The sequence below is a fragment of the Hetaerina americana genome, unplaced genomic scaffold (genome assembly GCF_022747635.1).
Source record: "Hetaerina americana unplaced genomic scaffold, ioHetAmer1.1.p SCAF_35, whole genome shotgun sequence".
Lineage (NCBI taxonomy): Eukaryota > Metazoa > Arthropoda > Insecta > Odonata > Calopterygidae > Hetaerina > Hetaerina americana.
Genome location: NW_027286930.1, coordinates 2,540,847 through 2,561,911, shown reverse-complemented (window position 1 = coordinate 2,561,911; position 21,065 = coordinate 2,540,847). Strand labels below are relative to the sequence as shown.

General features: G+C 35.2%; 1 protein-coding gene across 1 annotated transcript in view; it reads right to left on the bottom strand.

The window, feature by feature from the left end:
- Window positions 1-21,065, bottom strand: part of spd-2 (spindle defective 2) — a 40,415-nt gene that overhangs the window by 2,012 nt on the left and 17,338 nt on the right. Inside the window, exons 13-25 of the mRNA XM_071589252.1 lie at window positions 20,578-20,727; window positions 20,220-20,445; window positions 19,369-19,697; window positions 17,134-17,246; window positions 14,971-15,289; window positions 14,671-14,844; window positions 13,250-13,514; window positions 10,981-11,233; window positions 7,414-7,642; window positions 6,740-6,930; window positions 5,191-5,494; window positions 2,204-2,277; window positions 741-1,023 (exon numbers count right to left, since the gene is read on the bottom strand). Of these exons, the coding sequence (XP_071445353.1) occupies window positions 741-1,023; window positions 2,204-2,277; window positions 5,191-5,494; window positions 6,740-6,930; window positions 7,414-7,642; window positions 10,981-11,233; window positions 13,250-13,514; window positions 14,671-14,844; window positions 14,971-15,289; window positions 17,134-17,246; window positions 19,369-19,697; window positions 20,220-20,445; window positions 20,578-20,727 (2,910 nt within the window). The remainder of the gene's footprint in view (window positions 1-740; window positions 1,024-2,203; window positions 2,278-5,190; window positions 5,495-6,739; window positions 6,931-7,413; window positions 7,643-10,980; window positions 11,234-13,249; window positions 13,515-14,670; window positions 14,845-14,970; window positions 15,290-17,133; window positions 17,247-19,368; window positions 19,698-20,219; window positions 20,446-20,577; window positions 20,728-21,065) is intronic.

Sequence of the window (21,065 nt, the reverse complement as noted above, 5' to 3'; positions counted from 1 at the left end):
AGGGAGATATTAAGTATTTAGAATTGAAGAACAGTTTAACATAATGTGGGGTATCAGGTTGTGCCTTGTAAGATGAAGCAAAGAAATGAAATAAAGATCAGTCTGTGTCCATCCAAAACCTACTTTAAGCAGCAATATAAGAACAACAATAATAATAAATCCACTGCATTATGCAGACCAAATGCAATTCTATGTTTGTCATATTTGCAGTTATGGAAATATTTACTTCATCAGTTAATATAATTAATGGTACTATTTAGATAGGGTTATGCACGATTAACATGAGTTCCAATTCTATCCTTAACAAGTTGGTTGCCCTGTTCAAGAATTTTGGAATACCAGGGCACATCAAATTGCCATTCTGTTTATGTAACACTTATTACAAGTACTTGATGTATGTATGCATAATATGCATAGAAATTTTGAAAAAGATTATGCAATTTCACTATTAGTTTTTGTCTAATTTCAAAATTTGCAAAAATCTTGGTGTCCCAAGTCAGGATTGATGGAAATAAATGCAGAAATATGTTGTATTAATTACTAAACAAACAATAATAATTGGGTAATTATATCATTTGATACAAAAATCAACATTTATCTGTTTATTTCTAACTATTCCTGCTGCTAATGTCGGAAAAGATTTTTAGACAACATTCAATTTTAAATATAAAAACCTGTGCAACATCCTACAGAATTTAAATGTATATTTAAAAAAGAAATAAGTTTGATTCACTCCTTACCGTATAATGCTCATTTGTAGGATTTTTTAGGACTAATTTTTGATAAGACTTAGACCCAACTTTGGTAACCGGGAATGTTAATGCACTTGTATCAACATAAAGAGAATTCCTTCTTCTTTCATCAAGTTTCTGAGATAAAGACACTTCAGAATTGGCTGACTCTTTTCTTAAAACTACAGCTTTTTCCCCTCCAATGTCATGATTCATCAAACCTCCATTAGTAGCATTATTCATTACAAAGGCTCTGTTCATGATTGTTTTGTCAATCGAGTTTTCCTGAAGTCTGGAAAAAAGAACAAAAATGAAATATTAACTGAAATTTCAATAATACATAACATGTAGTTATTCGACAAAACATATGCAAAAGCAATATTTATAGGCAGACTTTGTTCCAGAATCTTTAACCCTGGCTCTAATAATGGCCTTTTCTCTTATTCACATGAAGTCCTTGAGTTTCACGATCCAAAGTTTCCTAGTTCAAATAACCCTCAACAATTTTCATTTAAGAAGAATAATACCTTGTAATCAATGGAGATATTAACTCAACATTCAGGGATATGTGGGCTATGTTCTTAGCCCATGAGAACCATTTTCATAATTCTAATTATTTTTCAAAATCCAAATCTGTTTAGGAAATTATAGCCCACAATAATATGGAGTTAAATTTACATGTCTTAAGCATATTACTGCCCTTTCTTTCAGTTTTGACATACATATAAATATAAAAAGAGAAAATACTTACCAAAATAACTCTACATATTACCTTTCTGACATTTTGGATTCCATGCTTTTAATTATTTCAAACAACCCAGAACTCCTTCAATTCCAAAATGTTAATTTATATAGGTGGTCCCATGGAAAGTTGAATCTAACTTTTATAAGAATTGAAAGAAGAAAAAGAATGTTTTGCCACATAATGGCTCAAAAATTAAAATTTGTTATCGTTATCATGCCCCATATTAGGTGTCTAGAGACTAATCTGACCCTGATACTTAACTTCTGCTGTTGGTGTTGCTGTTCCAATCCTACTAATATTTCAGTAAATTTTACTTCCATTGAAAACAATTAAATAACTCTTTTTTCACTTATATTATACAGGTACATAATGTAAATGTACATAATTTTTTTTCAAATTATTTCTTAACCATTACACAGGCAATGGAATGAAGGAATTGGGACCTTTTAAAATTATAAGTTCTAATAATGAATTTATTGTACCTCCATATGAAGAAATACATTTGCTCTTTTTCTTCAGTTTCAGCAATATTTTACTGTATTTCTAAACAGTTCCCACCATTTAAAGTTTCAATTATGATAGTTCTAAACACATTATAGCAAATCAAAATGATTACTATAGGAATGGAATGTCCAATGATGTCAGACTATTATTAATCTATCAAACAATTTCACTTCATTTTTGTAGCTTTCTGTTTACACTATGCTTTAGTAAATTATCTCCTTACCTTTCTTGCATAATCTGCGAGTTTTTTCCCTTGATTTTTATTTTCACTTTCAAAGAATCATTTTCACTGTAAACCTGAAAAAAACAGAGGTAAAATGAAACATTTCCTTGAAATATAATATGGCAATGAGATGACAAACAGTGGGATATGGCGAGGAAGTCCCAGCATCCCTGAAAATTATGCAAGGATTTCCCTGCCTTTCCCCTTTTTTCTTCTTTTGCCATTCCTTCCCTTCATGCCCCATATCTCCCTAACATGGGATGTACCAGGCATATGGTTAGTTCCAAAAGTAGAAGAACATTTTTTCCTAGATTAACCGATGGATGGGCGGGGGTTTCTCTGGCTGGGTTCGAGGAGTGAAGTCTCAGAAAAGACTGGAGGCCAGTGGCAATGGCTTCCAGCCTTTGCAGAGTGAGTATCATTCATTTGCGAAAACTCTACAATGTGACCTTGCTCTGATCCATCATGAACCGGTTATTGAAACAGCGCTACTCCATCAAATTTTGCGTGAAACTGGGTAAAATCAGGAAAGAGACTCATGACATGCTCAAGGCAGCTTATTGTGATAATGCCATAGGTAGATTGGGCATTTTTGAGTGGCACAAGTTGTTTCAGGATGGTAGAGAAAATGTGGAACATGCCGAACGTTTAGACCTCAAAAGTGATGAAAATTTTGTAAGAGTAAGGGCTTTGTTGGATAGGGATGGCAGATCAAATGTTCCCAAGGTTTCTGATGAACTTGGCATTCCTAAAAGTGATGTGCATCAACTTGCGACTGAAAACATGGGCATGAGTAAGAATGAGTGAGTGAAGTTGATACCACTAAAGCTGTCAGATGAACAAACGGAAACTCACTTGCGGATCTCCCAAGATATTCTCAACCATGTCTAAGCCACCCTACAGCCCCTAACGCTACCCCACCAGACTTCTTCCTCTTAACCTCCCCCTTGCTGTGCTGAAATGCTGTCACTATGGCTCGGAGGAAGCACTACAACTGGCCATGTCGAGGGAGCTTAGCAGGATTCTGGGCACCACCTTCCAGAAGGCATAGGTGACATGGAAACCTGCTGGTAGCTGAGCATGGACGCACAAGGGTGCTACTTCCAGGACTTTTGAGTGATTATCAATTCTGGGAATAAATTTTTTTAACAGACTCAGTCCCACTAATTTTGGAACAGACCTTGTATATGTTAACGAAAATGGAAATATCGACACCATTTTTTTTGGTTTACCACATTAGTGAGCCAAAACATGGATTATAAATAAAACTTTTCATGATAAGTGGAAAAGTGCAATCCTACCCATTTCCTTGTAAATTCTATCCTCACATAAAATATAGTATGGTTCATTCAAAAAATGTCTCCTTACCGTCAACAGCTAGTTTTACGTTAACGCACAATATCCTAAAAGGTGATATTGTACAAAGATATTTTGTGAGAACTTCAGCAGTTGATTTTTTGCTATGATTGGAAAAGCACGACAGTTTTTTCAATTTATAAATCTAAAAATACATTAGCAGGAAAATTTTAGGGAGAAAGAAAGAAGCCACTATAAATTTCACTTCATATTGTTTTTACATTGCCAAATTTTTTAAGTAGCTTTCCACACACGTCAATCTCAGGTGACAATTAGGATTTTTTATTTGCTTTGTATTCACCCAGAAGAAAGTTGAGCAAAATGGATGCGGGTGTGAAAAATCATTGAGAAGTTGAGAATTGGAGATTTGAGGAAACCACTCCCTATCTCTCACCAAGGATCAGGGAAATTTTCCTCCATTTAAGGTCCGAACCTCGGCCTCATCTCCAATGCCCAACTTTGTATTGGTCATGCACATCTCCACCCTTTTCCTAGCTTCTCAAGACACACAAATAGACTCAGAAATATTTATTGTCCCCCGAGGATATGTGAAAACTGTGGATCTGCAAATAAAAAAAGTGTAAAAGAGAATTTATAGTACTTCCTTTCCCCCTTTATGCGGAGAAGTATCGTAAAGCCTGACATGATGCATCTTTCATTGCGCATAAATGAGTAATTGGATAACAGAGATTGGGCACAGTCTCCATTAATCAACTCGAAGGTGATGTGATAGGTGACCATAGAGCTCATCCTACAATAAGCCTTAAAAGGCATGCGAAATTCATAAAACAGGGCTGGGAGGAGTAGTTCCTTCCCATGTATTTCCTTTGGTTTCCCAGGAAGACCTAGAATCAGAAAAATCACATGGCCAGGGTGAAGATGAGGATGTCCAGAGGATCAAACCTGGGCTCTCCAGTCAGTAGTAAAGCATTTTAACAGCTACACTAACCTGTTGCTCATTGAATAAGTAACCTTAATATTTTTTCACTTTAAATTTAGTTCAAAAAAGTACTAAGTTCACTTCTTCAGCGACCATGAATTTTCACAAAGTAGAGCTTGAAACCATTGAATTTACCATGTTCCTATTCTCAATGAGAGCATTTAAATATGAAAGAGTTCTAGTGATGACTTATGGTAAACCTAAATGACAAAGAAGCTAACAAGAAAAAAACAAGCTATTCACAATTTGAGTATGATGGCTCTGTCCTCCACTGAAATTCCCTTTCACCTTGAAATCCTATCTGGTACTTTGTTTCAACAAATGAAATTCTCACTGAGGGAAAAAGTTTTATCTCTCTATGAAAAAACAGTTCAGTTTGGTTTTTCTTGATTATTTTTTATTATTTCTAAAATGCTTGGAGAACTAAAAATTTTCTAAATTAAATTCTATCCAAATTTATTTATACCAATTTGATACAGAACCAAAAATGGATCAAATTATTACATTCACGATGCTCTTCCCATGGTTCCCAAACATGACAGCCTACAGAAAGTGAGATCATAGCTCCCATTTTCAAAATTGTACTGATGATTTACGTTTTCTTTTCCTTTTCATATTAATACATTATGTATTAATCATTAATAATCAGTATTTGTATTTAAGACCAAAGAATTCAGTTTGAATTACCCACCTGCATGATCCCATTAAGCAATGGAGCTCTTGAATCCTTTTGTAGGTAAATCTTGAGCTGTGCACAACCAAATGGCGACAGTTGACCCTGGCATGGATCAACCACCAATAAACTGCTTGTCGCTTGGGTCTGCCTGTATGAAGGCGGAAACCATTTAATGCTGCCATCTATCTCTACCAAACCAAGCCTTATCTCAAAAGTTATGATGGCACTAGTATGGCTGCGAAGAGTCACAGTTGCTGTTGTGCCATGACCTGCTCCTAGGCAAACTGTTCCTTCTGGATCGATGGACCAGATATTGCCACTGAAAATTGCAAAAAGTCAAGTCAACTTATGCTGACAAATAGAAAAAAGGTACAAACAATAAGAAAGTAAACAAGCAACCTGAGCACACAACATTCAAGGTATTCTACTTATTAAAGGTGGGTTTTTGGATGATTCATATTGACCATTTTCTTTTGCATATAGCAACGACTTCCTCTTGGTTGCCTTACATTATTTCCTTCTACATTCCCTGTGACTTCTACTTACCTTCATGCTGTCTAAAAAGCCCATTAGCAACCTTTCTATACCCCATTTACTTAATGCTCTCACTTCCATCATGACATTGACATCCCACAACCTTTCTATATTTCTTACGCCTACTTCTCTCTTTTTTGAACTTCCGGCAGCAATTTTCCCATCATACTTAAACCTTCAGCATTTATCTTACTTTATGCACAAATTGTCCTCTCCATTCTTTGTCCCATCCAAGTCTCCAATCTACACTTGTGCCCTTGTCTTTGTAGAAGATGGTTGTATTTTATCTTATGAGATTAGATAATAATACCCACTCTGTTCAAGCCAAGCAGTGTCAATCAATTCCCATTTTCAGAATTCGCAAGATTTGCAGATCTTCAGCTACAAGACTTGAGACTTAGAACCCATTGTAGAACATTCTTAAGGCTGAACTGTTCAGTATACACAAAGAACAGGGAAACACTAGATGAATAGTCATAGTATTTGTTTCCTGAATAGAAATTTTGAAAAAAAAGTATCAACAGTATATTCCACTAGAGTATAACAAAACTTGGTTTTTCCTAAAATTATTTAGGGTCAACTCAATCATATTGTATATTTGCTCCCGCCCCTCATCCCTAATATCAAATAATGGCTGATTGACGATGGAATTACCAAAACTGAGAAGTTCTGAATACTTATGAATTTGGATATCCATGCTACCTTCAGATCCCTATAACATACAAGAACATTATATCACTTAGCAGTAATGAATAATTAGTTGAGATAACCAAGCTATTTAAAATTTCAAAATCCTTCAAATGAAATTGTGATAATTGACACTAACATTAAATACATGCATACCTATACCATGGTTTGCAGAAATATTCAATGCCATTTTATTGGATAATTTTTGGAACTAAAGTGTCACATGAGCCATATGATAGAGGAGCTCTTAATACTTCAATCTAACAGCCAAAGAAATGAGAACTACCAGCCACAAGTACTTTCTGCTAAAGCCAAAGAACACCAACAAATATTTTCAACTAACCAAAGCTCAGAGTTGCTTGCAAAATTCTCAGGATTCAGGAAATAAGTGCTTCTAATTGGGCAAGGACTGGCATCCTTGTCATCCATGAGTGCATGGAACACTTCATTGCCTCCATTTTGAACAACCAAAGTGGCATTGGCATCATTATCCAACTGTTTTGCACCAATTTCTTTTTCTACAGCAAGTAGCACCTGAAAGAATGTCCCAATATAGTTAGAAATACAAAAGGGAAAAATGGAAATACAAATGGAGTCATTGAGAAATTATACACTTAAAAAACACTAAATGAAGCATTGCATTTATCACTAGGCACATTTCATTTTATTTTAAAAATGCAAAAAATTTGTTGATAGGTATTTGGAATGATGACAAATAAAATGTGCACAAAAAATAGTACATAAGTAAGTGTCTCCAGTTAATAGGTGCTCCATGCAAAATATTTTATGCAATCATTAACAACATCTAATTACACTAAAGTACTTTTTCCATATAATTCCCACAAAAAACTTCATTGCAGTCCAAAAAGAGCTAAAGCTATTTTTTACAATGGGTTCTAAGTTTATTATACAATTTTTGCATTATAGTGGATGCAAGCATGATTCATCCAATGCTCCTTCAAGTTCAACAACTGTACATTCATCATGACATGAACTGGTCACATATTTTCTATTTACCTCAGTTGATTTCATATTTTGCATCAGGGAATCTACAGCATATTTGGTGGCAGGGTCACATAAAGCTGAGATTTGTTTTTCGCCTTCATCACCATCAGGATATTCTTCAAGTTCGGTCACTCTCCCTTCATTCGTTGCCACACCAATAAAGCTTAATGATAATCCATTAAGATTTAGGAACTGGCCTATGTCCTTGTTCACATGGATAATCTCAGCAGTCTTATATATCCTTTCAAGAAAATTATAAGAATTCATTAAATTTGTTACCAACAGCTCAAAGTTGAAAGTATGAACAAAAAATTACCAGACCTTTTTTTAAAACGCTATTAACTATTTCCAACACTTTGAAACTTTTCAATCATTTTTTTCTGAATGCATCTGGTGGTATAAGGAGAACAAAATCTCATTACCCACATCATATTAGATACGTGGGTTGTTCATTAATCCCTTGGAAAATCCAGGAGATGGTGCTCGTAGTATCAAAAAGGCTTTTAATAAGCCTCTTCTCTTACTAGAGAATAGTTGAAGTTTCAGTTGTAACCATTGCATAGCTTCATTTTCTTTATTAACTGAAGCAACTCTCTTTTGTTTACAAAATGGAAAAAAATGTTTCATGCATTGATCAAACATTTCTATTTAATGACTTATCACTGCACAAGATCAAAGCCAACTTGGGTGAAGTTCAAGGCACAACTGCTCCTATGTTAGTCTACTCCTGTGTTAGTGAATGTTAAGAATTGGTTAAAAGAGTTTAAAGTGGCTGTAAATCCACCAATGATGAACATTACTTGGGAGATCCAGTGGAAGTGACTCCGTATGAAATGACTCACACAATCCACTTAGTAGTATTCACTGATTGACAAATCAAAGTACACAAAATAGTTGAGGCCAGAGGCATATCAAAAAGTACAAGTTTTCAATTTTGCATGAAAATTTGGGGGTGAAACAAATCTAAGCAAGATGAGTGCTGTGTTTCCTCCCAGAAGAGAATGCAAATGCAATCATGTGGTCAATTCAGAGGCTGGTGTGGCACTTTTCCATCGCAACCCTGATGAGTGTCTTTGTTGATAAATAACTGCGGACAAGGCATGGGTATGTTCATAAATATACCCCAGAGGCAAAGGAACTGTAAAGCACCCCAGTTACTTGCTCCAAAAAATTATGATGATACAAATATGATAATCAGTCCAGGCAACTTCAGGACTCAGTCCATTGGGATAGGAGACATTCCTGGCCAAGGTGGAGGCTAGGTCTCCACAGTTATCATGGGAAATTCTTGCAGAGCCAAATTGACAGAAGAAGAAAAGAAGAGACTGTGAATACACACCACCCTTATAAAAGGGACTTTCAATACAAAAATCATGGAGAGGACAGGGAAGATGGAAAACATCATGTAGGTGTAAGAGAGAGAGGAAATACAGACTTGTTAAGACTGCCTGAGGTAATGAAAAGATAGCCATTGCTACAGAATTACATACACTGTAGTAGGAGAAGCCATATCAAACAAAAGCAGGGAAGAAAGGTAGTAGACAAAGCAGGTGAGTGATCCCTTATTAAAATAAAAGCAGGGCTTGCTTGCTCTTCAAATATACATTCAAACAATTTATCATAGGGAATAAGAAGTAGACATTTTCATTTTTATTGATTGTTTTATTTGTATTGATTCTCATCCCATATCTGTCGCACTGAATTTCCAATTCACTCAGCCATTCTTGCAACCCTTTGGCTGAGCGACAAACTAGATCTTGATCATCAGCAAACCGAACTGATTTTATAAATGCCAATTTTCATTTGTATCTTAAGTTCTTTCCTTGCCTCTACAATCATTTCCTCCACATATATGTTGAACAGCACCGGTGATAACAGACAACCCTGCCTTACTCCTTTTCTTAACACTGCCTACTTGGACTCTCCATCCCCCACTCCTATTCGAGCAGTCTGAGACATGTATATGTTGTAAATGAGCCTCCTCTCTCTCCAATCTATTCCTATTTTCTCCTATATAGTCATCAGTTTTTCCCAATTAACTCTATCAAATGTGTTTTCTAAATCTACAAAACAGGCAAATACATCCTGATTGCATTCTGTATTCCATTCTATCAGTTATCTCATTACTGCAACTCATCGCTGATGCCTCTTCCTTTCCTGAACCCAAACTGATCATCCCCTAAGTTATCATTTGCCATCTATCCATCCTTTTGTTGATGATCCTGCGAACAATTTAAGCTGCATGCAAAAATCAACACACAATACCAAAATATAAATTACAATTAGTCACATGATGCACCATATTCAGTCACACCTTAATACCATCAAAGTATCAACAGATTGCTGTGAATGTTTACCTTTTAAAAGCATCTTACTTAATAATATAGCTCCACTGTTGGATGCTCATTTAGCCCATGACATTACATTCAATGAAAAGACCTTCACCACAAGTCCCGAGATAAGAACACATGTATTTAGGGAATTAATATTTTACAAATCCCATGAAATTATCTTAAAACATTGTTTAGTAGTAGAAAGTCAATTACAGAAAAGACAATACAGGTTAAGAAACATTTTTGCTGCTTCAGTCTTGGTATACTTTGGTGAGTTATTTCTCATAAGAATATAATCACAATATAATTATTGATTCAAATTGCTCCAATAGAACACTGCAGAAGACCTGACCACTGATAAGGTGATTCCACTACATTTTCATGAATGACCTATTGCCAATATCATCAGCTATCACAAAAATGTACAACAATATTTCAGTGGGTACTTTAAAAATAGCATGACTTTAATTAGGGCATTATTGCCGATTTTCTAGTGAAAATTATCAGCAGCATGAAATCATTCTTGGCAAACCCCAAACCAGCACATGCTATCGGGTGAGTTTTTGTGAATACAATATACATATATCCTGATGATAGAAACTCTTTATGGCACAGAAAAATAACTTTGCAATATTATCATTTCATTGCAAGACTTAAATGGTTAAAAATCAAGAAAATACTATGACGCAGAAATTCACCACATTTGCAGACCATGACACAGTAGAGTGGCAGTTATCTATCTGTGTGAGCAATGTAAACCTTGTAAACTAATACCAAGGGTGAACGGGGATAGATTCTTTTAAATTTCTCCTTAGATTGAAGGAATATCCCCAATTGAATTGGCCTCAAATATTATTCTCTCACACCAAAGAAATTGATCAAATTCAAAGAAGTAATTTTAAATTACCTTGCACACAGAATCAAAACATTTAATTTCATAATCAGTGGGATGAAGGTTTGTCACAACAGTCCCACTATTCTACGAACACACAAACACTGTAAAATTTCACATTGCTACTTTCACTTGCAATGCAAATTGTATTGTATTCTACATGTACATAAGGAATCTGTGTTATTTAGTGCTTTATTCTGCATCCTTTAAAACTTATATTTATCTAATATATTTAAACATAAGTTCAGTTAAAGTGGTCCCACCAGTGCTAAATCACAATATTTTCATTTGCACCAAAACTTTTCAACTTGATGCAGCAAAAATGAACTGCTGGTATAAAAATTCAACACTTACTTCCTTAAACGAGCCCTGGTTACAACCTCTCCCGACAAGATTAGCAGCTTTGCCACCTCCTCTAATGCTCTTTCACCTTTATGACATGATTCTCTGGCACTGTCATTTGCAGATGCATTGCCATTTAGACCATGGATATAGCTAACCCACACATTGATTCCAGTGAGTGGCTCAAGTTGGAAGACATCTGGACGGACTGTAACAAAATGCTCCCTTCCTTCCTCAAGATTGGAAAGGCTCTCGGGCTCAACTCCTTTAGGATCAAGTAGATAAATGAAATAGAGGTTAAAATATTCTTTGTTAGCCCTGATATAAAAGTATCAAATTGCCATACTAAGTCAAATGAGTATAATATATAACACTTGTTTAACAAACTGCTAAAAATATACAATGCCTAAACAAACACTTTTTATTTTAAAACTATGAAAAAAATATTTGTTTGAACTACATAAATATACACACATTAACACACAAAATTGAATATTATTAGTGAGAAGATTATGATTTAAGCGGAAAATAGCAGAGAATGATCAAAGAGGAACAAGTAGGACATAATGCCAAAGTATGGAATAGTGGAAACTTTTATTTTGTGCAACTTAACAAATTTAATTTGGCTCTATACCACTTGTCACATCATTAATGATATGTTACTTCCCTCTAGTCTTCCTACAACCTTGCCCACATTAACAGCTGTAGGATGGCAGATTTAGTGAAACAACAGCAGGTGAGCACTACTCTTCCTCTCCTCCATCTATTTCTCTCTCTCTCCCAGTGCAGTCTGTTGATTGAATTCTCTTACTTGGTGTAATTTGTGTGCAAAGATTAGGAGATTTTGCATAAAACAATGCTGAGATTATCTCACAAGCATCCATGCCTTGCTACTTTCAGCAAGACCCTAGTACACTACTCTATCTCGAGCAAGCAGCAATTTGACAAACAGAGAGTAACGACATTCACATGTGATATGTTTAATAACCCTTGCCATGCATAATTGTCATATGACTGGACAGTTTGACAGAAAGAGCAGCCGAAGTAGCTCAGATTTTCAATGAATGGTGTCTTCATAACTTTCTAAAACCCAATATAAATAAGTCCAGCCTGATTTATTTTAATAATAAAAAGAAAGTTTCATCTGCAATCTCAGTAGATGTAGAAGGTGTGAGCATTCCCCAAAATTCCAGTACCCAATTCCTGGGAGTAATCCTGCATAAAAACATGTCTTGGGAGGAACATATTTTCAAATTACGTAGCAAGTTAAGCTCCCTATGCTTCCTCATTAGAAATATTAGATATTCTGTAAATTTAGAGGTCCTTCTATCCATTTATTATGGTGAATTTTATTCTCGTGTTACTTTCAGTATCCTCTTCTGGGGTTCCTCTCCCCATGTGGGCATAATCTTCAAAATCCAAAAGAGGATTATACGTATTATGAGCAATGCTCCTTGCAATGCACCATGTAAACCTCCCTTCAAAAGACTTGGTTTATTACCAGTACCTTGCATATATATATTTAATGTCATCTTACATGCAAAGGGTAATATTTCCCAGTACAAGTCCAACCACAATTACCCTAGTCACTATACAAGAACCTGCAATGACCTGCACCAACCATTTGTCAGGACACACAATACTGCCCATGGGCCCAAAGCAATGGGCTTAAAGTTATTCAATAAACTTCCCCATGAAATCAAATATGAAACAAAAGTACCTGTTTTCAAGAAAAAGCTGTTTAACCTTTTAAAAAATAATATGTTCTATTCTGTAAATGAATACCTTGCATTGTCGCTATGCGTCATTTCCAGCTTAAACAATTAATATGTAATTATACTAGTGTATTATGTATGTATGTATGTATATGTATATGTGTGTATATATATACATACACACACACAAATCTCCGGACAAATAAATGTATTATTATTATTATACTAGACTTATCATAAATTGTGACATCTTTGCGCTTCCGTTTATTCTAAGAGAAAATGCCACCATCGGCACCAAAAAAGATCAAAAGTACAACATTAGAAAAATACACATATTTAACCAGCTTGTAAATTATTAATCCCTGAGCTGCTTTATAGATCACTAAGTGCACATCCCCATTGACATTTACCTCTTTTGTCAGCCATTTAAAAAATATAGAACTAAGATTATTGTTTGAGCCTACATAATCACAATATAATAATTACTTTGAAAAAATGAATTCTTTATAAAGCAGGCAATAAAAGAGTCCAAAAGGTTATTACATTTTATTCAAACAATTTCTTACCTAGGGCCAAAGGAATTATTTTTACAAAGGCAGCCAGTGAGCCAGCATTGTGGATGAGTAATCTACTTTTCAAAGATGGAGCAGACTGGGATGGTGAAGCTGACCGTGAGGTATTGACCTTCAATGGAGTACCAAAATCAAGAGCACCTGTACCCAATGGATGTGAGAAAATAAGACCCAAGTTCAACCATGGCCGGCCAGCCATATCCTTGGGCAATGCAATTACTTCAATTTTAGAGCAACCCCCATGGCCATAGAGACTCATCTGAAAAAAAGTTTGTCCAGAATATTAATGACCTCTGTTATACATATCTGTTGAACCAAATCAATTAACTATCAGGGTGACTATATGAGTTTTTTAACTGTGACATCGTTAATTTTATACATTTCTCTAAAAACTATAAACTGTCTTTCATCCAATTCAATATCAGCTCATTTTAGAATGTTTTCCAAATGTGTTGGGAATTTGGCTTGTATTGGCAAACAGTCCACAGTCTGGTTGTGTGCCTACACATAAATTTTATATGATTAAGTGAAAGTATTGAATGTGAATGATAAATCCATCGATTAGACAATCATTTACATTCCCAAATCTTTACCTATTCCCTAATTAAAAGACTAAAATTCAAGTGGTTGAAAAAATTAAATCGACGTTATCAGTATTCACAATACATTTCTTGTCTCTGTCTCCGTAAATAGTAATGAAATACAATTATGCCATCTAAATCAGAACACCAAAACATACCATTTCAAATGCAATGGCAAAGATTTTACAACTTCCTTTAGAAGTGCCCTTCGCTTTCCAAAAGTCTTTATGCAGCCACATTCTCATCCTGAAAGGAGATAACTCAGTAAAGTAATGGATGTTTGGATGCTGGGAATGGTTGGAAGATGCTGAACTATGATACTTTCACATCACTTTCCAGTGATGCTTTGAGATATCAAAACAAAATTGAATGTAAATAAAATAAAAGAAGGCCTTCTCAAAAGAATGTCTTGAAGAACTTTCATTTGAAATCAGGTGATGTCAAATGAAGTCTTTCTCCAACCATTGCTTTCATCTCAAATACAGCAAAACATGGCTACTTATGTTTAAATTAGCATATTTCCTCACTTATCAACAGAAATATTTCTACACATTGAACACCTAAATATTTGAAGAGGTGAAAAATGTGAAGTCAATTTCCATGAAATACTCAATATTTAGATTGAGTTTATCAGATATGACACACTATTTATAACTGCAATGGTGACTTTTTGGACGTCAGAAATTATTGATCGATCAAATTCATCGATGAAAGTCTAAAGACTCTTGGAAAGAGTATTACCATTTTAACCCAAAAAATTCTATAATATCTTCAGGTAATGGCACAATTGCATGCAAAGTATTAAGGAAATCACTCTGTGAGCATGCTGCTTACCATTTTAGATGCAATTTTCCTACTAGGTTCTCGTCCATCAAAGATTGTTATCTCTAATTTCCCAACTGATGGTCCTAACCTTTTTGGTCGAAAGAACACTCTGACCACTTGAGATTGCTTGGGAGCTAAATCAAATGATGTTTTTCTAACCACCTCAGACTCATGATTCAACAACTGAAATTTATGAAATGTAAAGGAATGCCATTAAATACATATACTTAAGACTCAGTTATATTACAATAGAAGTAAACAACAATAATGTTTCATTTCATGCAATCGAGAAAATGTAAGCAAAAACACCTTATAATCTTCACTTCCCGTGACAGCCAATGACACTTTTTCTAACACTGCAGTGGGGTTTCTTAAGTGGAAGGATGACTTCAAGTAATCTGCATTGAGAGGCACACTTCCCCACACAAGTGTGGTGCGTGTCGCTTGGATTATTTGAGGTGCTGAGTCCAGTGAAACAGGAACTTGCTCCAACCTAGTTTCAGCTGGCTGAACTGCTTGAATAACATCCTCTTCCACCCAAGAATGTCTATACTTTGTAGGAACACACACACCTTTTAAGTTATAACTGAATATTGGCCCATTTGGATTCAATTTGAGGACCAGGATCCTGTTGAGAGATAATTTTTTAACTCAAAGTTGTTTAATTTTCATACGTAATCAAATTGCTATACAGGTGCACATATACTTTGAGCTCACCAGTCAATGAGGCTGCCCCAGTTTCCATTAGGGCATACATTTGTCTAAAGGTACATCTAATGGCCAATATTTAAGAGGTTGGATGATTTACTAGGGGTCTTACTCTCAAGATAACTTTTTATATTTGATGAAATTTATGAAATATAAATCCATATAAACACATAAGTAAGTAATAAGTACATACATACATAGGAGCCTATGTGCCCAAATTATAAATATATATTTATTCTCAATGTGACTCATAGTATATCAATGGCTCAAACAAATAGTAGTAGTAGATTTAGGAGAGACGACCGACAGCTGATGTCATTTGTACTATTAGGAATGGATTAGAAGACAGGAAAGGTGGAGAGAAACCCAGCATTGGCATTAGCCTACTCTTAACAAAAGGCGCAAAGGGGTCTCCAGTTTGACACCCCATCCAATTGATGGTGTACTCACTCAAAGGGCTCATCACAAAGCATCTAAGTAGGGCTCCGGATATCACAGAAAAAGATCTGCCATTTCCAGGATTTGAACCCGGTCCTCTGGGTGGGAAGCCAGTATGGTAGCCACCAAACCATAGCAATCCCCCTCTCATACAAGCTTTAAGTAAGGCATTCACTTCTAAAAGAATGCTCTTCAGTGCTATACTGAGCTTCTTTTAAAATAGAGCCCAAAAATTAGCTGTGAATCATAATTCAATACTGTTAGTAAATTGTTTCTACTGAAATGTTGATACCAATAGAATGCTATTACTCCTATCTTTTCATAAATAGTACTTACCATTCTGGAAGAAATACTGATAGTTTTTAAAATGAATGATATAGTCGCTGACTAAAAAAGTGAGTGACTAAAAATGTCATGTAAACAGGCATATCACACTTTAACAGTGTAATTGGACATGAGAAAATTATCTGCTGGATGGGTGCCACACTCTTGGCGCAGGATTAAAAATGTATCAGAATGGAAATTTACAAACAACATTTGACCCATTTTAAGAAAAACCAAGAAAATATTCTGGTTTATGACCATAGATGAAACTTGGGTCCACTATACTACATTCCAGAAACAGACTAGTGGAAATATGTTGATCCATCATCACCAATGAAAGCAAAGGCAATATGATTGGCCGCAAAGGTGATGGCTTCAGTGTTTTGGGATGCAAAAGGAATTCTATTGATAAATTCTCTTCTCACTGGTCAAACGATTACTGGACAATACTACACTAACAATCTGGACCTACTACAGCAAAAGATAAGCGAAAAAGGGCCAGAAAACAACAAAGGGACACAAAAAACTGACAGCTGAAGTACACAGGTATTTTGCAGGCCTGAAGAAATCTAATTTTCGAGATAGGATCAAGAAATTGGAAAATTGCTGGACCAAGTGCATTAGTGTACAGGGTGACTGAATTTAAAAATAAAAAGTTACCCAGAGGTAAGTCATTTATTTCTATTCCATTCCAAGAACTTTTCTAATTACCCCCGCAATCCTTCCTTCTTTATAATTCATAGTGCAACTGCCCCATTTTTCAATGATGAATGCTCCCAAAATCTACCTTTCACTCTTAAGGATTTTCAACTTAACAGAATTTTATGAAATATTCTCTAAATCATCCAGTCAACCGCAATTTCTGAACTGGCACAATTCAGTGCCCCCTTACTCTGATACCGTTCACTTCTTGAATTCATCAGTAGTTAGCCAGTGGATCGAACACTTGCTTACTTATTGTGGAATAACAATAAAAAATATGAAATACTAACAAAGACACACCTGTTGCATTCATAATCTATCTTTGTCCCAGGCTGATAGGACACACTCAAAGAAGATCGTTCTCCAGGTCTAAGGTCAATACTGTCTGGAATTACAGTCATCTCATCATCAACCTGCAGCCAGAATGAAGCGTAGCATTATAAGCAATGTACAAATGGCAGTAAAATCTCATGATACACTATGTAAAACAAACTAATAGTAAATAAATGTAAAATACAGTTATACTTTAGTATGGTGGTGGCTAAAAATGGGATAGGAGCAATTCTAAAATTAATTATCATATAGCATTGATTTTAGTTTTCCCCACATGATTATTGATTAGAAAATGACCTTCATCTACATCTACATAATAGCCCGCAAGCTGCTGCAAGGGTGGTGGTGGGGGGTGTTAGGCCACCACCCGTAAAAGAGAACAATACCACATGCAAAAACAACATGGAAAACTACACCCACAGCAGTGCACACACACATGCAGAAATCCCTTCATCCAACTCTCATACAAACACATATACCATAAACCAACAAACAACTGCACCTCAGGATGCAGCACGAAAGCCATCCAACAACATGCCCTTTGGTAATCATGTTTCATAACATTTTACTTTGAAAAAATGTTTAATTGCCGATTATATTATAAAATTTAGATGCAGTCCCTGATTGCAACCTGCACTACATTTTCTTTTAACAAATATGAATCATTTCAGAAACATCATGGTTATAATCGCTGGCTGCATTTCAATTTGGCACATTAAGATGATCAGCACTACAACTTTACTGTGGCTTGAGTCTTAACACTATACCTACATGTATACACCACAAGATATCTTTACTGAATTCCTTTTGTGGACTGCCACCTCCACATTTCCATCACTGTAATTTTAAACCTTTGCACATTAGAACTACTTTTCTCACAGGAACTTATTTTATACATATGCACACAAGTTTCCTGGGGGCATAATGCAAAGGATATTTTTTGTCCGAAGTGTAATCATAGACAATTAAACAGTAAAATTGGTAACCAACCAATCTATATAACTATTTATAACAATATAACTATTTACATGCAAGCCGTGGACTAGAGCAGTTAGAACAGTTAACAGATCCTAGAGGTGCTTTGGACCAAGATTATCACAACAAGAGGGGCATATGGAGAAGAATTGCATTAGGCAAAGAATGCTTCACAAAGAGGGAGTTGATGGTAAGGACATTGAGGTAGGATGTTGGGCAAGAATGTAGAGAAAAGACAAAAAAATTGAGGCAGAGTGTGAATTTGTACGATATGGAATCTTGGTTGTTGAGGCAAAATGAAAGGTATCACTCAGAGGAGTTTGAGCTGTAGGCATGAAGGACGGTAAAAGTTAAATGGAAAGGAAAACAAAGGAAGAAGTAATAGACAAGGGGGAGAAGATGGGGCTTCTGGGAGATATCCAGAGCAGGCAGGAAAAGTGGACAAACAGCATTTTCCTTGGGGATGTAATTTTTAAGACTGGGATAAAGTAAGGCAAGTGAGATAAAGGGAGAAAAATGATACCCATTTTAGATAGAATGAAGAGAAGAACCAACGCCAAGTCGAGTTTATTCTCTGGGGTATCAGGTGGTCATGTTAGGTAAAGCTCAGAAATTCATAAGTGCTCAGTCTGTGTCCATCCAAAACCTAGATTAAACCGTAGACAACCAAATAATAATAGCACGTAGCTAGAAATATGCAGGAAGGGGAGTGTGCCAATAGATTAATTTGAAAATTAGAATAGTAATTCCAGAACAGAGATAGGAGAGAGGGATTAAGGGGGAGTACAAGTGGTTTGTTTATTGAGTGCAGGGACCAAGGAGATTCGTTTTTCTAAGAATGCAGGACCAATTCTAACAGCTATGTCAGAATACATTTAACATATCAAATTTATAACCACCATGCTCTGAAATTTATACACATATATACCACTTTTTTAAACAAAATCAAATGAAATGACCAGCTCCAAAAGAAACAAATTTCATCACACTGAACTTCAACACAATTAAATTAATTTTTTAAGGAACCCAATATTTTAAAGCTGTTCATTAAAAATTCTTCAGGAGTGAATGCAATGTGATGTAATAAACGTCGATTAGTTGTTTCAATTCAAGAATAAATTTGAAATGTCAATATCTTAAATTTTTGATATTTTAGTTAAAAATTCATAGAAATATATCCATGTGAGTACTTTTAGTTAACAAAGCTTCAAAAGTAATCATTCTTACCTTATTTTTTTCATCATTTGCCTGAGAAATGTAGGCAGTCACATGCAATGGGATAGCTCCTTGATTGCCGATGGGAATGCGTTGAGTCACTGGTGGGAAAATATTTTGTTTGTGTTTTGGCACCGCACCTCTTCCAATGGCTCCCTGGGCATTTCTTTCCTTTGAATTGAGGATTAATGGATCACTTCCTATACCCACTTCTAATTTGGTCACTCCAAATTGGCCAGTAAGTATAACTTCCTTGAGAACAGTAAATTCTGACACACAGTTTAAAGGCACATCCAACTCAACTCTCAACCTGGCTGAGAGTCTAGTTACTTCGTTACTAACTGCAAAAGAAAAATATAGTGCACTGTTGAACTTCTGAAGCATGAAACATTTCAAATTTTTTACTTTCTAAATTATCCCATTAATATAAACTATGTGAAAAAAATCCGAAGGTTCTTTATAAAAACTACCTCATGCAAGTACAGACTAAAGCCAACATTTCATAGGATTGAGCCACTGAAGAAAAAATTGATCTGATCAAAAATGAGATAGAGTAACTAATAAAAGGATTTTGAACAAATAAAAATAGGAATAACCTCAAATGATAAGAACTCACAAGAACCTTTCAGTAAAAGTTATAACCATTTAGGGATAACAATGAATCATTTACTTGCAAATAATGAAACTGACTTCATTAAGTAATTTAGAGCAGGTGAAAATGCACCCATGTAAACACTTTCAAAATGAAAATTCTAAGAATTAATGACAGCACTTATGTACAGAGAAACAAAAAGATTAAGGCACCAACAAACTCTAAATTTCAACACTAGACCCTTATTAATCTTATCCCAAAGAAAACTTACCATTTAGGGAATTCACTCCAATCCTGGGTGGCCGAAAATACAGACAAATTGTAACCATGGAATTTGAACCACTCCCACTGAGATCACAGGACAGTAGATCCTTTTTCTCAAAATTAATACCACACTGATGCAGTTTATCTGTATCTACATTGCTTAGAATACTATCACTGCTTATGGGCAATCTTGAGGCATTGCAAATACCAAAAGGTTGATAAGCTTCAGGCATCTGCAAAAATTTCATCATTAAAAATTATATTTGAAACCAACTGGAATAAATCCCAAGTTTGATCCAAGGTATTAACTAGTTACCCAGTCAATATGATAAAATATGCAAATTTAATTTTAAAAATTCACTCACCTCTTCAATGACTATTCGCACTGGTATATCAGATTTTCCAGCATTTAACAAGTGTAATGACAGTATTTTGGAACATTCCTCTGGAAGAACTCCAAAATTTAAAGTTTCTCTATCCTTAAGTTCATTCATACCATCACTTATTAGAACGACCTACAAATGAACAATCATGATAAGTTGGTTGATAGGCTGACAAAAATTAGTCAAAATATTTTATTTATATAAGCTCTTTCATCTACATCTGCAGATCATTCTAGCTAGTAGGAACATCTAACAGTAGGTGAAAGCACTAGAAAGGAATGGAGAGTAGGAGGAGGAGGTAAAAGGATAGGATAAAGAGATGAGGATATTAAGGTACCAAGGTAAAGCCTTTTGGAGAGAAGATATTAAAATTAATTTATTTTACCTCACTCAAACATTTTACCAAAACCAGGCCCTATTATTTGTTGCACATGAAAATCCCCTAAATTTAAGGTTTTATTATTTTCACA